The sequence below is a fragment of the Microchirus variegatus genome, assembly GCF_963457635.1.
Source record: "Microchirus variegatus genome assembly, chromosome: 21".
Classification (NCBI taxonomy): domain Eukaryota; kingdom Metazoa; phylum Chordata; class Actinopteri; order Pleuronectiformes; family Soleidae; genus Microchirus; species Microchirus variegatus.
The window spans coordinates 5948735-5963539 of NC_139822.1; the positions used below are offsets into that span (position 1 = coordinate 5948735).

Here is a 14805-nt window from a genome sequence, read left to right on the forward strand (position 1 = left end):
CCACCACAGAGGGCCAAGGCCTGTCCTCCCTGACAGAGGATGGGTACAGCAGAGGCCACTTTACGTATGGACAGCATGGAGGTGAAGGACGAGTGGCAGGATGAGGATTTCCCCAGGTATTTCTGTGTGTGCATGAGTGGGTGAGAGTCCATATTTGTGCGTGGAGATCTGAGCACACGCTTTGGCCTCGCATGCCTCAGCAGCTATGGAAAACCAGACGTGTGTGTGTTTAACGCTAAAGGAAAGCAGGTGTGTTATTTCCTTGATGTGGAAAACAGCTGATTAAATAGACCACCAATTCGCCAACTATAGACAATTCTTTATTTCTACAGCTGTGAAACATGAGCAGAGGAAACAGATTCCTCACAGACATCTAGTGTATTAACAGCATATTTACCACAGTGTCATTGTTTCACAAATGTGCTCTAAGAGGGGTGGGTGGGCAAGAAAATAATATCCCCATTATTTGTTTGGATTAGTAAAATCTTGATAGTGTTGATTTTTGTCGTTACTATTGTGCAATTTATTGAACAGTGCGGAACCAAACTATTTCCCTATGTAACATAGATATAAAACACATAGATATACCAGAGCATTTCAGACAAAGAACATTCCTGAACAGATTTTAATCAGTTTGTGCACTTTGCCAAATTTCCGCTGCGTTCAACGGATATTTAAAGTAAGACTTGAATTTAAAAGGTAAACAACAGACTTTGTTGTTTGCACCTTGTCATTTGGGGAAAAGCCAAACCAGGTGTATACAATGGAGGTGGAGTTCTTTTTAGGGACCAACTCCTCCATTTTGTTTTAATTTTCAGCCGTGGCCTCTCTCTGCTCAGGGCCAGCTCTAGCCTTCATGGGGTCCTAAGCTGAATTTGCTTGGGGGTTCCGCTCCCACCACTACCACAGTAGTTCACTATGATTGGTTGATTGCAGTTTCTCTAGGGTGTGCATGAAGCACACTCACTCATGAGTCATAATAACGTGACAAATGCGTGTACCTGGATCTATAAGAGGCATGAGTAAAAAGGGATATTTGAACGTTTGTGTAAATACAATAATGGAGATAAATAGAGCCATTGTACTTTTTTATACTTTTTACATTGCATATTGTTCACCCCTATTGTTTAAGTGACTCTTCAGTGTCTGGTGTCTTCAACTTACCTTTACAAAGCCACTGACAGAATAATAACAGCAATTTCCTCAGCAGCTCCTTCAGCGAGCCTGTACTTGTGGTGTTAAAGGGTGTGTTTGACTTCTATGTGTGTGTTTTTGTGTGTGTGTGTGTGTGTGTGTGTGTGTGTGTGTGTGTGTGTGTGTGTGTGTGTGTGTGTGTGTGTGTGTGTGTGTGTGTGTGTGTGTGTGTGTGTGAGGGCTCATGTGTCTTAATACACTGTGATGTCAGAGTGGAGGCTGTAATCACTGACACTATTTCCAAGGAAACTGTGTAGTTATATCAACACAGATGAGCTTCCCCAAAGAGTAGAAATCAATACTGACCCTGACAATATTTTATTATTCTATTTCAGCGTCTGTTATCACAGTTAATGTCAGCATTACGTTAGTAGCCATTGACTAAGTAGCAAAAAACAATAGTGTTATGGCGTCATATATGTAGGAGGGTTTTTTGAGGGAAAAAGTCAAACATTTATACATTTTCAGAACACAGGTGATCAATGCACACCCTCCCTCCTTTACCCACTGGATAAGAGATGTATTACACTTTTTAAAATGAGAGATAATGAAAGACTCATTGAAGGGCTTCATGAAGACTTTCTGTAACATATGGAATCTTTTCTCAACCATATTAGAGAGAAAGTCAGGAGAAGAAGCCAGAATAATTCATACTCACTCGCCAAACATGTGTCCTACCTCTTGGCTCATGTATGGATGGTGCATGTACAGTAATGTCACCTAATATGTCATTCAATACTGTAGCATTTGTTGAAAATTATTCTTCTACTTTCGGCTTCTCCCTCTCTGGGTCACCACAGCAGATCATCTGCCTCCATCTTGTCCTCGCCCTTGTGTCCTCTTCTGTTCCACCACCTGTCCTCATGTCCTTCTGTACAACATCCATGTTGAAAACCACAATAAACAGAGTTTAAAAGAAAAGGTGGGAATATGGCTGGAAAGACTTGCCAGGTGGGAAGTGACAGTAGAGTGTGGACAATATAAAGTCAGGTGTAACTAATACAACACAGGTGATGTAATAGAAGAATAAGACAAACTAAAACAAGGCACTGATACAAAATAAAACAGGAAGAAATGTCAGCAATATACACACAGAGAAGGTCTCAAATAAAGCCAGGACAAAAAAAAAATTCTAACTAAATCAAAGTCTTTCTACTTTCGACTTTTTGCCATTGTTAATGTAAATGTTCATGTAGTATCATGATTTTCTCTGTAGGCCACTGCCAGAAGACGGTGATGTTGATTCTTCATGTGGCCTCACTGACAACAGAAGCAGTAACTAAAATAATAATAATAAAAAAAGATTGAAAATAAACATGATTATATATATTCTGCAAATAAACATCCATACTCTGTTGTTTTAGATCCCCCCACCACTTTGAAAGTGGGAGAGTCCATGTCTCAGCATAAACGTCGCACCTTGGTGGCCCCGGACATGAGCCTGTCCCTAGATCAGAGCGAGGGCTCAGTGCTGTCTGACGACTTCCTGGAAACGCCCGATGACCTGGACATCAACGTGGATGACATGGAGACCCCCGATGAGACCGACTCGCTGGAGTTCATCACTAATGGAAATGAGCTGGAATGGGAAGGTCAGGACAGATTATGATGAATGCAATCTGAATACTTAGATCAGATTCAAATTTCTACAAAACAGCAATTCTATTACGACAGCCCCCCAAACCACACATACATATGATTTGTAAATAAATAAACAAGTACAGAGAGCACATAGCAAGAGATATCTACAGGGGTCCGTTTCACAAGCAGGTTCAACAAACTCTGAGTCTAACCCTGAACTCTAAGTTGATCTACTCTGAGATAGGAAACTCTGAGTTTTCGGTTCCACAACGGCTGATTTGATAAACTCGGAGTAGTTTCACCCGAAGTGACAGGATGCCTTGTCACAACCCTCCTATTTATCACCAGGAGTACACTGGCTGGATGTGCCAATTTAGATTGGGGGTCAATTTATAGCGTTTTTATTGCATCTCAAAGTTTAAATGTTTTCTAACATGAGACTTTTAACTTGAAATCTCTCGAAAACTGTGAAGTAGAAATGTCTGATTTCCAGTATGCTAGCAGTCATAGATGCTCTTAGCACAACTTTTTCGGTCTTGTCCAGAACTTATGGAAAACATTTTTATTGCATCTCAAATTTGAGAATGATTTCGATATTAAAAAGTACTAACTTTTAACTTAAAATGTGTCTAAAATCGTACAGTAAAACTATCTGATTCCCATTATGCTAGTGGTCATACTCATAGACAGAATTTACATGTTACAAGTTGAGATTTTTCTTTTTGGATTAAAAGAAAAATGTCAATGTGGTCCTTTTAACTTGAAATGTTCTTAAAACTGCACAGTAAAAATTTCTGATTTGTTTAGTACACTAGATTACGGAGCTCCAGACATGACATGGTCAAAAAAAATAAAAATTGTGCGAAATACACAAAATAAGTATAACGTACGCATAAAATATTATTTTGTGGCCACGAAGTAGGTATAATGTGCGCACAAACTAATAATATCATTCCTGGACAGCGGGGTAAACAAATTGCCGCTGTTCTCAACACACGTGAACAGCGGCATTTGCGTCTTTACGCACGGGAGAAGCTCTGTTCTGACTCTACCAACCAGGCTGGTTTTTGTGGCTTGTGAAGTTTTTGCCAACTGTCAAGACTGGCTCAGATGACTTGACAAAAAACAGTCATCTTCAAGAGAGATGTGGTTAATTAATATTTATTTTAACCAAAAACAATAATCTTCAACAAAATCTAAACTATGTCTGTAATCAGATGAATCAGTTGTAAGTGTGAGTGCACGAATGTGTGTGTGTTTGTGTGTGTGTGTTTGTGTGTGTGTGTGTGTGTGTGTGTGTGTGTGTGTGTGTGTGTGTGTGTGTGTGTGTGTGTGTGTGTGTGTGTGTGTGTGTGAAACTAAAAGACTAAAAATGATATGAGCTGCCAGTCCGGAGTGCCAGAGTGCCAGGCCGGAAATGGTGAGAGAGAGCGTGCATGGCTGGACTGCAGGGCTTTAAACAAATAGTATTTTGTGGCCACAATTTAAATGTTTTTTTTTTTTTTGATGTTTGACCATCTCCGTACGATATCCCTAAAATCTGCTTCATTAATTGGTTCACAGGCTTTTTACCATAATAGTGAAAAGAGGGCATCAAAAGTCAGCATCAGATAGTTTGATCCATGGTTTGGCTACGGAGAAACAGAAAGCCTCTGATAGTTTGAACTCAGTCTCAAACTGGCAGAGATTAGAACTGAAAACCTTCTAACAAGCCCAATTCCCTTCTGCTAGGCCATGGTCTGCCCCTTACAAGACAATTAGAGACAAACTAGTATGCTGGAATGGGCCATTGCATATTTTACATTTTATTGGAAAGGTGCTTTTTTATTTACCAAGTTTAATGTTTAATAAATTCCGTCCCATGAAGTCAGTCATATGTAAAAAGCTCCATTTCCAGACTTATCGATCTTCTGCCACACCAACACCTTATTTTATGCAATCTTAAATGCAGATGACACTCCAGTGGCCACAGCCAAACGTCTTCCAGGGGAAAGCGAGGAAGAAAGAGACTCTTCAGGTCGTCTGTGGAGAACGGTGATCATCGGTGACCAGGAACAACGCATTGACATGCAGGTCATCAGGCCGTACCTGAGGGTGGTCACACATGGAGGTTAGTGAGAGTGAGTAGTTTTTAGGGGCCGCCTTATTAACTGTTACAAAAATAATGATATGTGGTAGGAAATAATAATATTTAAAACATTATCATAATACTAATTTGTATGTGTAATCTATACACCACTCCAATGTCAGCAGTGCCACACACCTCTGACATTAAACAACATTAAGCAGTTGAGAAAATGCAAATATTGCACCGTTAATATTAGGATGTGAGACTTTGAGATTTTCAGTGAGACAACTCTAGGACAGCCAGTCTTTGCTTTATACACCTTGAAATAGGTTTTTGTAGTTGATTGAGTATTATGCTGAAATCCTATCACAATATACTATTTTATATCATTCAATATTGATATCGTGATACAAATCAAATTGTTATTTTTGTAAGGCTGGGAGATGTGGGTCATAAATAGTATTGAAATATTTTGGGATGTATCCCGCAATGTGGATATAAAGCTGCACACAGGTAGTTTCTCTGGACTCATGAAACGTCTTCTCTTATAGATCGATATGTGTGATTCTCAAAGGAGAGTGACAATACACTGTAAATACACTCAATCTGTTTATGATCATCTGTATTACATGATCTTAAAATACACATTCTTACCTTTCATTTAAGATAATACCTGGTTTATTTCTTTGGCCTTATCATGTTAAATGAAGGATATTTACATGTTAGAAGTAATGACTATGAAGATGGTCACATTCTGCCATGAAAACTTAAATGACTTATGACTTAAAATTAAAGAAAATGTTATTAAGTAACTTTTTTAAGTATGTCGATTCCATGTTTTTTTAATATATATACTGTATATTTCACTCATGCACCCAATATGATTTATTTATTACTTTTATTCAACAGCCTTTAAAACCAGGAGAAGTCATCCCAGATACCATATCATGATATGTTGATATCCACATAGACTATATCTTGCCTCATGTCGCGGTATAAATGAAATATTGATATTGCCCAGCCCTAATTTAAAGCAATTTCAATACATGCTTCTTCAGCTGTGTAACACATATCCTGCTCCAATAAAGAAGAAAAAAAACATGACTCAGCAAAAATTGCTCTCAGTGATTTTTATTTGCACTCTTACAGTCTGTGCATAGGGAAGCACGGATTGTATCAAATTTAAATGTGTTCTCTTTCCCATATCCCATCCAGGGATTTTCACCATGTATCGGACCAACACCAATGCTCAGTATCAAATCAGCTCGTCTCCTACTGTTTTCGTACCAGTTACAGTATCTCAATTCATTGTCTCTCTCAAAATCCTGCTAGAGGCACAGTATTTTCACTGTCAGGGGACATTAATAGACATTCAAAGTCAAAAAAGACAAAACTAACTTCTGCTTCATATTCAAATTCTAGAGATTGCAGCCCACTGGTTTTAATCAACCACTCATTTACAACAAGCACACACCGACTTCACTTTCTAAAAGGGAAATATGTGTTGATGAAACAGCTTTAAGTTTCAAAACAAGTACAACTTAGTGACGCTGTGAGGTAATAAATACAGTCAATGTGTGGAAATTTTCTGTTGTTGTTTTATACCTTTGTGATTGGTTGTGCTTTCAACACTCTCCTCTCTCAGGTTATTACGGTGAGGGTTTGAATGCCATCATCGTGTTTGCAGCCTGTTATCTTCCCGACAGTGGCTGTGAAGACTATGCCTACATCATGGAGAACCTTTTCCTGTGAGATTCATTCTTGTATCTCGTGTACATGCAACATTATGTTACCATCTCCACTGTAGTGCTGATCAAAGGAGAAAACATGTATGTCACGATAAAATTGAAAGACAAATCCTCAAGTGTTGTTTTCTTTGAGAAGACTAGAGCAGATCATCCTGTGCTGCTGCTGCTGCTTTAGATGTGAGCATGTTTGTTTATGTTCTGCAGGTATGTTGTGAGCAGCCTGGAGCTTCTGGTGGCAGAAGATTATATGATTGTTTACCTGAACGGAGCAACTCCTCGCAGGAAGATGCCTGGCATCAGCTGGCTGAAGAGATGCTACCAGATGATTGACAGGAAGTAAGACAGTCTGTACACCTGTGGGGGGCAACATGAGAATAGCAACGCATGTGGAGATGATTATGTTGAGGATTATGTTGAAGATAAATATTGAATGTGTGATTTTTAAAAGCCACCACAAACACTCGAATGTCTCCTGTAGACTGAGGAAGAATCTCAAGTGTCTCATCATCGCTCACCCAACATGGTTCATCCGAACCGTCCTGGCCATCTCAAGACCTTTCATCAGGTGAGGATGTGTTTCTGACCTCAAACACACTGCTCTCATCAAATCTAACAAGCAAAGACAAAACAGGAGATCGGTGACAGTCAAATTATTTTACATTTAAAGAGCTGTGCTACATGAAGGCAGTGATACAAACAGACTGATACAGTGTCTGCAGTTTTCAAATATAATTTCTTGCAGTGACCACATGTTCTATATGTTACCTATACAGTGTGAAGTTCATGGATAAAATCCGCTATGTTCACAACCTGGATGAACTCGGCCAGATCATCCCCATGGAGCACGTGCAGATCCCTGAGTGTGTGCTGCAGTGAGTAATCAGAGTCACCAGGGGTCACTGGTGAAACACTACATGGGTCTGCCACAGCATTATTCTGTATCTGTAGATCAGGGTTTCTCAATGTTTTGTGTTGTTTTGTTCTTGAAAAAGAACATTTCAACACACATTTCTCAGAATCAATGACCGAAGAAAGGAATAGGCTGAAGCTCAAGCTCTAAAGGCTACAATCAAACAACAACAGTACACAATAACACTTAATTCACATTGTCTTCAATCCTTAAGACTTTTCTGAAACAAGAGCTACACAATTTTAACCCATTTCTGAGCTCATTCCATAATTTGACTCCCAACACTGAAACACACCTCATCACATCAATAAAAAAAAGCTCAGACATAAAACAATACTGGGACTGTCTGGCTATGAGGTGTTTAAAGTAAGTAAGTCCTGAAGGGGTTCACAGGAAATGATAAGATAAGGATGCAATTTCCATTTTCCTTGATGAAAAATGAGACTCATGATCAAACAGTCAGAATAGTTTTAAAGACTTCAAAAAAAAGTCATCAAACATCTGCTTTCATCATGGAAAAAATATCAAAAGTTAACACAGTATTGCATCAAAGTAAACCATAGGTGGATGAACTTCGGAATATAAGCGTGAAACAACAGAGTGAACAAAGCCATGTATGGTTTTGACTGATGGTGTGGCCTCTTTCTATCACTGGTGAGAAGTAGGTTGATATAATCAGATTCCTGTTCGCCCTCTTAAAGGTACGACAATGAGAAGATAAGAGCACAAAGGGAAAGGTGAGCAATGCATTTTCATGTGGTCCAATACATGTTACAAATGCATGCTCTTTTTTCCACTCTCATGTTAATATCTGTCTTACAGACTTCAGCAAGACCAGCAGCAGGGCAACTCAATGCCGCCTAAAGAAAGGTGACACCATTTTACAGTACATACAGTTCAGTGCCCTTTTTGTGATTAGTCAGTCAGTGAAGATCCTAAAATAACCACCTCTTTTCACAACTAATGACTGTATAAAAAAATACAAAGTATTAAGTTTAATAACTTGGGCACAGAAAGTGCAGCCTAAGAAACTGTAGATGGCGAAACACATTTATGTAAGGCTTAACTCTAATTTGTTGCTTCCAGGCCAAAGTCAGTGATAGCAGAGGTTGGCTGTGACATCTGACATTAAGGTAAGGGTTCTACTTCACCTCAGTGTGTCTCCATCTGCTTCATACAGCCTGGTTTGTAATCAACTTTTACATACAAGGACATGTTCTCATTAACACACACACACACACACACACACATGCTAACATGTGCATTAGGGACATGACAGAGTAAATGACCAGAATGCTGGACGATGGCCTATTTGAAGTGTTGACAGTGACCAAAGTTCAAAGACACCTTTGCTGCCCCTCTCTATCTAAAAATAATAATAATAAACAAAAAATGGAATTAACTGGAAAGGATGAGGCAGACATTGAATTTATAAAGTCTTGATGACCCTTTAAAGCGCTACAGTTTTTGTCATATACTCATCCACATGCACACTTTCATACAGCATGTCTATATGTAGTGCTTTTTCTGTAATATCTGTTGTCATGCCCATTCACATGCATGAACAAAAACCTGAAAATCAAATATTTTCTGGAGTCTCAAACAGATTTAAAGTGCATCTGTTCTTTGGGGTATGTAGGTTCTTGAAAATAACTAGAGCACACAGCTCTTTTTTCTGTCACAGTCATTGATTTTAATAGATATGATGATGCAAATTACATCGTGTTTCCTCTGCTATGTGGAAAGCTAGAGTTTAACAAACTGAAACACTGCTGCTGTGTAATTACTTTTAATCATCACGATCCAACTCATTTACACTTTTGCAAAGGTTTACTTTGTTTTTTGGAAGAAGGAAGAAGTGTTAGATCAGGGGTTCTCAAAGTTTTGATACCTGAGGGCCAATTTAGGAACGCAACTTTGAACTGAGGGCCGCCAAAGGAAAAAAAACAGAAATAAATCCCATTCATAATAATTTTAATGACCAGATTGCAGTTCTACAGTTTAGCGTTAAGTAATATAAGCGTTAATATAATGTAATTTAAGCATTAATATAATAACGCTTTATAATTTACTGGGTAATTACCCAGTATTTTGGCCATTGTTCTTACCTTCTAATTACAGGTAGTAACACATTTCTGTTACCATATATTTACTGGGTAAATAGCTCGTAATTGGGGGCTGCAGCTACCTGCTTATTACCAGCTTATAACACAATAATACACTAAAATTCATCATATAGAAACCAGATAAATACCCAGTATTTTTGTTTACACTTGTTTGTCTGTATCCAGAAATGTCCAATAAACATTTAACAAGCTTAGTACCTCCTGAATTAAAACTATCAACTGTAATTCACTGCGGGCCGCCAGAAATGTTTCTGCGGGCCGCCATTGGCCCCCGGGCTGCACTTTGAGAACCAATGTGTTAGATGATCTCCGACCATCATACTCCCTCAGTACACCATGTTATGTAAAAGCACAGCTGCTCGTCTTTTCAAGCTCCTCACAACCAATCAACTCTATTTAAACTGAGGTCTGGCAAATTGATCCGCTCCACAGTCTGCCTGTCCTGAAATGAGGGGAAATACCGGTCACAGCAGCCCGGGGTGGGTGAGGGTCGGTTATTTTAGCACTGAAAGTGCACTCTTCTGAGCTGCTGACCATTTCTACAACCCTTAATATATCAAAGTAGCCATCAGCCAAAGGACTGGCTGACATCCCAGGAATGGACACAGACACCATCTCCTGACCCAAAGCCAGTGCAAGAAACCAGAGATAAATAAATAGAGTCATGGTGGAGTCTGCTTTCTAACCCAAGGCCAAACTTAATCATTTAAATGTATCAGACGTATCAATATTTTCAGAGATGCACAAATGTTGATCTGTGTTTGAATTGCAGGAAGAAGTGGGGAATGTTCATTCAATACAACAGAAAACATCATCACACGCAATCCCAACAACAGCCCAGGATTAAATCTCCTGCCTGGATTCATTAGATGCAAGACAATCATAATTAACAGCATTATTATTAGCAACATGCCTGCTTGTAATTAAGAGTCAAATACCACCAGAGCATTACAGAATAGAGCCTCAACAAAACGTTTATGCTTCCTGCATGAGCCTCATCTACAGCATGACTAAAGCTATATGTAAATGAGAATTTATGATGAATGAAATCTGGAAGTGAAAAAAAGACAATGGTTGACAAACTATTAATTCACACTTAAGAGAGAAAGTTCTCTTTATACAAAAGTGTTTGTCCACCATTTCAGTGTGAATATACTGCTTAACTAAAAAATATATATATAATCACTTCAATGAGGAATTAGTTAATGACGTTAATTCAAATTCAGTTTAGCAAGTTATATAAATACAAATGTCTTATTCTGTTTGAATCAACTTATTATTAATTATTCTAGGTGTTTTTTTTTTATTCTTTTTGTAATTTTGGGAATGTAAATACTTATGTTTATATATGTTTCTGAGAGACAGATGTTTGCACATACGTATGTTTTTTTTTTTATGTATATGAATAGCATGGTTATGACTTGGTTTCGTGGCTATTTTCTGGAAAATAATAGTGATACCTTGATATGCAGGTGGCATGCTTGTCCATTTTATTTCTATCTCTTTTCCATGTGTTTCTCAAGTAATTTGCCAACATGTTTTAACAGACACTTTTACAATACGAAAAATTTGTAATATATATAAGAGGAGAGTTAATTACGTGTTATTTATGAAACGTGCCATTTAGTTTGTAAAAAAAAAAGTAATAATAAAGGAACATGACTTAAACATACTTTGTGATGCCTCCTGAATGCAATCTTCACCTCTGATACAGATAACATGTAGGGTTTGTTTTTATATGCACGATTACTGTGATCACAAGGTGTTAGAACAACATGTGACTCATAACAATGCAACTGCCCATTATGTCAGTTACTCAGGGGATTACCAAATCCCCTGCATATCAGTTACCATGTTTTTATCCCAGCGATTTATCCATGATCAGTGTATCAGTGTTATTAAATCAGATTATGTCTGATGTGTTGTTACCTGCTATGAATAGTCTTAGCTACAGAGTCTTAAGAATGGGTCTGTCAGTTTGCCACAAGGTTGTAACAGATTGAAACAAGAGTATGCTTATAAAATTTGAATAATATTGAAGAAATCCATCCATCTCCCTAGCTAGCGCTTTATCCTCCACTGGAGGGTCGTGGGGGTGCTGTGTCTATCTCAGCTGACATAGGGCGATAGGCGGGGTACACCCTGGACAGTTTGCCAGTCCATCGCAGGGAGTTTGAGAACCATGGGCTTAAATGAGTATGAATGCAATTCTACACTAAACAATTGGTGGAAGTAGAGCAAAATCATAGTTCATCAATATGATACAAATAAAACTAAAAGGCAAAGAAGAATTTTACTAACTTGTAGGAATGCACCAGGTAGAAGCTGGTATGAAAAGGTGTGACTGTACATTCTCTTTACTGAACACAAGGTTGTCTGCATGGATGTTGGGCATACTTGACCCGTCTATGTAAAATGTTGATCCTCTATGGCTCGGTCTTTTTAAAAAAAATCCTAGATCTGCCACTGGTAAAAAGGACAATTGTGGTTGAAGGTGTTCTAGCACAGAAACAGTCAAAAAGATGAAATGGCCAACAATGACGTGAGAGTTATATGCAGTCTTTATGATTGACTTTGTGTTTTTATTTTCACTGCTTACTGCACAAACTTAAGAATGGCCTTCTGGGAATGATTGACCCCAAAATGTCAAAACTATTGTCACAAACTCACTCTTCCTCAACACTGTACCTATTATTCTGGCATTTGTGGGTTTTTCCGCGCTGCTCTCCCTCTCTCTCCCCTCTCTGCAGGAGACTTGACTGACCTACTTTCTGAGGACGCTGGTGATCAGCTACACCTGCTGCGGCTCCACCCCACCTGCTCCTGATGAGCAATCAGGAGGCTTCTTAAGCCTGAGCCGCCCATTCACCAGCGTCAGATTGTTGATGCTGGACCCTTCCCCAAGCATGACTCTCGCCCTGAGCTCAAGCATTCCTGACTCAGCTGCATCGGCGTTCTGCCTTACCCCAATGCTAGCTTACCTCATAGCCTCACATTATTCTCTGTAAACACCATTAAATATTGTTTATACTCTTACAACTGTCTCCTCTGCAATTCGGGTCCAACTCTCTCTAACCGTTCTGTTTAACCAGAATGTAACAACTATTCCTTTAGGTCTGGTAATATTCTGTAACAAAGTAGGCCTGTATTAATCCAAAAAAGTGGAAAAGGGGAAATGTATGGTGTTTCAGCCAGACAGATGGGAAAAAAAGTTAAATATATACATATATATTAAAAATAATGAAATCAAATGATACTTTATAATGTAGGTGTATGGTATCATGTTTAATAACTTGGACAAGGAAAACTGCTGTCAAATTCTAAATGTATACATTGACATGCAGGTCAAGTAAAGGTTTGTGTTTCATGTGGGTCTAAGAGGGAAAGAATATGTGCACCACATGCTATGAATGGCCCAACACATGGTCTGATATCCTATACTGTGTAGGGCAGTTACATGTTCATAAATTCTTCTACCAATGTTAAGCATTTAGTGTTTACCAACACCAGTCCACAACAGTGCATCAGAAGTGGCAATGTCTTTAATATAAATAGGGACATTTAAGTGTTGCAGTCACACGTTACCAACAGGTGTTACTTTTACATTGAAAGTGCCTTAAATGGGGAAACGTGAAACCATGTTCTGGGACTCGGACTTCACCTCCTTCACAATAACAGTTACTAATAAGGCCGGCTGTAAATGTATGAATGCATTCAGTTATTGTAAAATAACATGAACACACATCCGGGGGACGGGGACTGACGAATGGTGTAGATGAGCAGTCAGCGAGCTCCTTCACTTCAAAGACATCATTGAAATTGTTTGGTGCTTTCAGACCTGCAGCCATGACTCAAGACACTGTGGTCACATGGCTGGCAGCCATAAAGTCCAGTGGGTTGCAACAGAAATATGTGTGACACAGCAGGCAGACACACAACAGCCAGCTAAATATAGTGATTCTGGTTTTCACCCACCCAGAGGTATGGAAAAATTTCCATCTGAAAACCCAAATAATGAGGAGTTATTTTTGTTCTGTGATGCAGATGTCTCAGTGAAGAAAGAAAATGGTGGACCTACTTAAGGCAAGAAAAGAAAATGCTGGACAAACTTCAGTGGAAAAGAGAAGGATGGACAAAATCTATACAGTCTTTTAAATAAATGAATTTGAGTGTTACCAATTAAAGTATTATTATTATTTAGGTTTGTCCACAATTGTCTTCTTTCGGTGAATTACACTGACTCTTACTTGTTATACAACTAACGGTCCTCTCCATACTTGGCTTTTTCTAGGACAAAATCTAAGTGAGGTTTAAAGAGGTTTAAAGATTTTTAGATCAAATCTCAAATTGAGAAAATAAAGAGATCAACGTCACTAGTCTTTCTGACTGACACCACATGTCTGTCCAAACTAAGAGTATTTATTTCATGTGTCATGGATCAGACAAATCACTCAATTTATTCTCTTTTAGCTCTGCTGGATGTGGAATTTGTCGTGCAGTCAGTTGGACAACGTCCACACTGAGCCCACAGACAGCAGGTGGAAATTTAGGGATCTTCTTTCATGCAAATGTGAGTTGTCCTCATCCCCATTGGTGTTCCACGCCTCAAAGCGATGGCTCACTGGCTGCAGGACAAAGAGGCCTGATTGGTTCGAGAGGGTGTGACGCTGCAGCTGAATCCTATATATGTCCGGTGAGGAGATTGTCTATCAATGAAGTAGTAAAAGAGGGGGACGACTGTGGCAGAGGAGAAGGCAAGGTTTTCATAAGAAGACTTTAATAGGTTGTTTGCTTTGGCTGGGTTCCCTTCTTTTATTTACTGAATTCCAGAGGTGACCAACACAAACAAAAGATCTGAAAATGAAGTTCATCATAGGCATTGGAGGGTAAGTCTCATTTCAACCAATGAATGTTCTCATCTGCTTCTGAAAATTAACACAAACCTATGTTAAATGTATTTTACAGAGTGACCAACGGTGGGAAGACCACTTTGACAAACAGACTATTAAAGACATTACCTAACTGCTGTGTTGTGCATCAGGATGACTTCTTCAAGGTAAGATGGAATCACATAATAGTTAAATTCAGCTTTTAGTCACTAAAACTAAATGTTAAATGCTACAGTAACTATTTCATTGTAGTAATTAGTTAAGGTAATAGAATTATTAATTAAAGATA

At 38.7% G+C, this 14805-nt stretch overlaps 2 protein-coding genes and 1 long non-coding RNA gene across 4 annotated transcripts in view; 2 read left to right on the top strand and 1 right to left on the bottom strand.

The window, feature by feature from the left end:
- LOC310942556 (caytaxin-like) lies at nucleotides 1–10498 on the top strand. Its single transcript, XM_083907965.1, has 12 exons — nucleotides 1–116; nucleotides 2411–2469; nucleotides 2559–2786; nucleotides 4727–4885; nucleotides 6489–6591; nucleotides 6796–6927; nucleotides 7070–7156; nucleotides 7365–7463; nucleotides 8203–8238; nucleotides 8324–8371; nucleotides 8588–8634; nucleotides 10400–10498. The coding sequence occupies exons 1-11, from the start codon at nucleotides 40–42 to the stop codon at nucleotides 8625–8627; spliced, it is 1068 nt and encodes a 355-aa protein (XP_083764091.1). The 5' UTR covers nucleotides 1–39; the 3' UTR covers nucleotides 8628–8634; nucleotides 10400–10498.
- Nucleotides 4614–14805, bottom strand: part of LOC310942557 — a 16020-nt gene continuing 5828 nt past the window's right edge. Inside the window, exons 3-5 of the long non-coding RNA XR_014593105.1 lie at nucleotides 7107–7200; nucleotides 6851–6945; nucleotides 4614–4863 (exon numbers count right to left, since the gene is read on the bottom strand). This is a non-coding gene — a long non-coding RNA (uncharacterized lncRNA). The remainder of the gene's footprint in view (nucleotides 4864–6850; nucleotides 6946–7106; nucleotides 7201–14805) is intronic.
- LOC310942114 (nicotinamide riboside kinase 2-like) overlaps nucleotides 14352–14805 on the top strand; it is a 2551-nt gene continuing 2097 nt past the window's right edge. For both annotated transcript variants that reach the window (XM_083907420.1, XM_083907421.1), the window contains exons 1-2: nucleotides 14352–14513; nucleotides 14593–14683. In XM_083907420.1, the coding sequence (XP_083763546.1) occupies nucleotides 14488–14513; nucleotides 14593–14683 (117 nt within the window). In that variant the 5' untranslated portion in view covers nucleotides 14352–14487. The remainder of the gene's footprint in view (nucleotides 14514–14592; nucleotides 14684–14805) is intronic.

Coding starts and splice junctions, on each gene's coding strand:
- LOC310942556 (XM_083907965.1), top strand. CDS start 40: ATGGGTACAGCAGAGGCCACTTTACGTATGGACAGCATGGAGGTGAAG. Junction 6,928..7,069: donor TACCAGATGATTGACAGGAA/GTAAGACAGTCT, acceptor TGTCTCCTGTAG/ACTGAGGAAGAATCTCAAGT. Junction 8,239..8,323: donor ATAAGAGCACAAAGGGAAAG/GTGAGCAATGCA, acceptor TCTGTCTTACAG/ACTTCAGCAAGACCAGCAGC.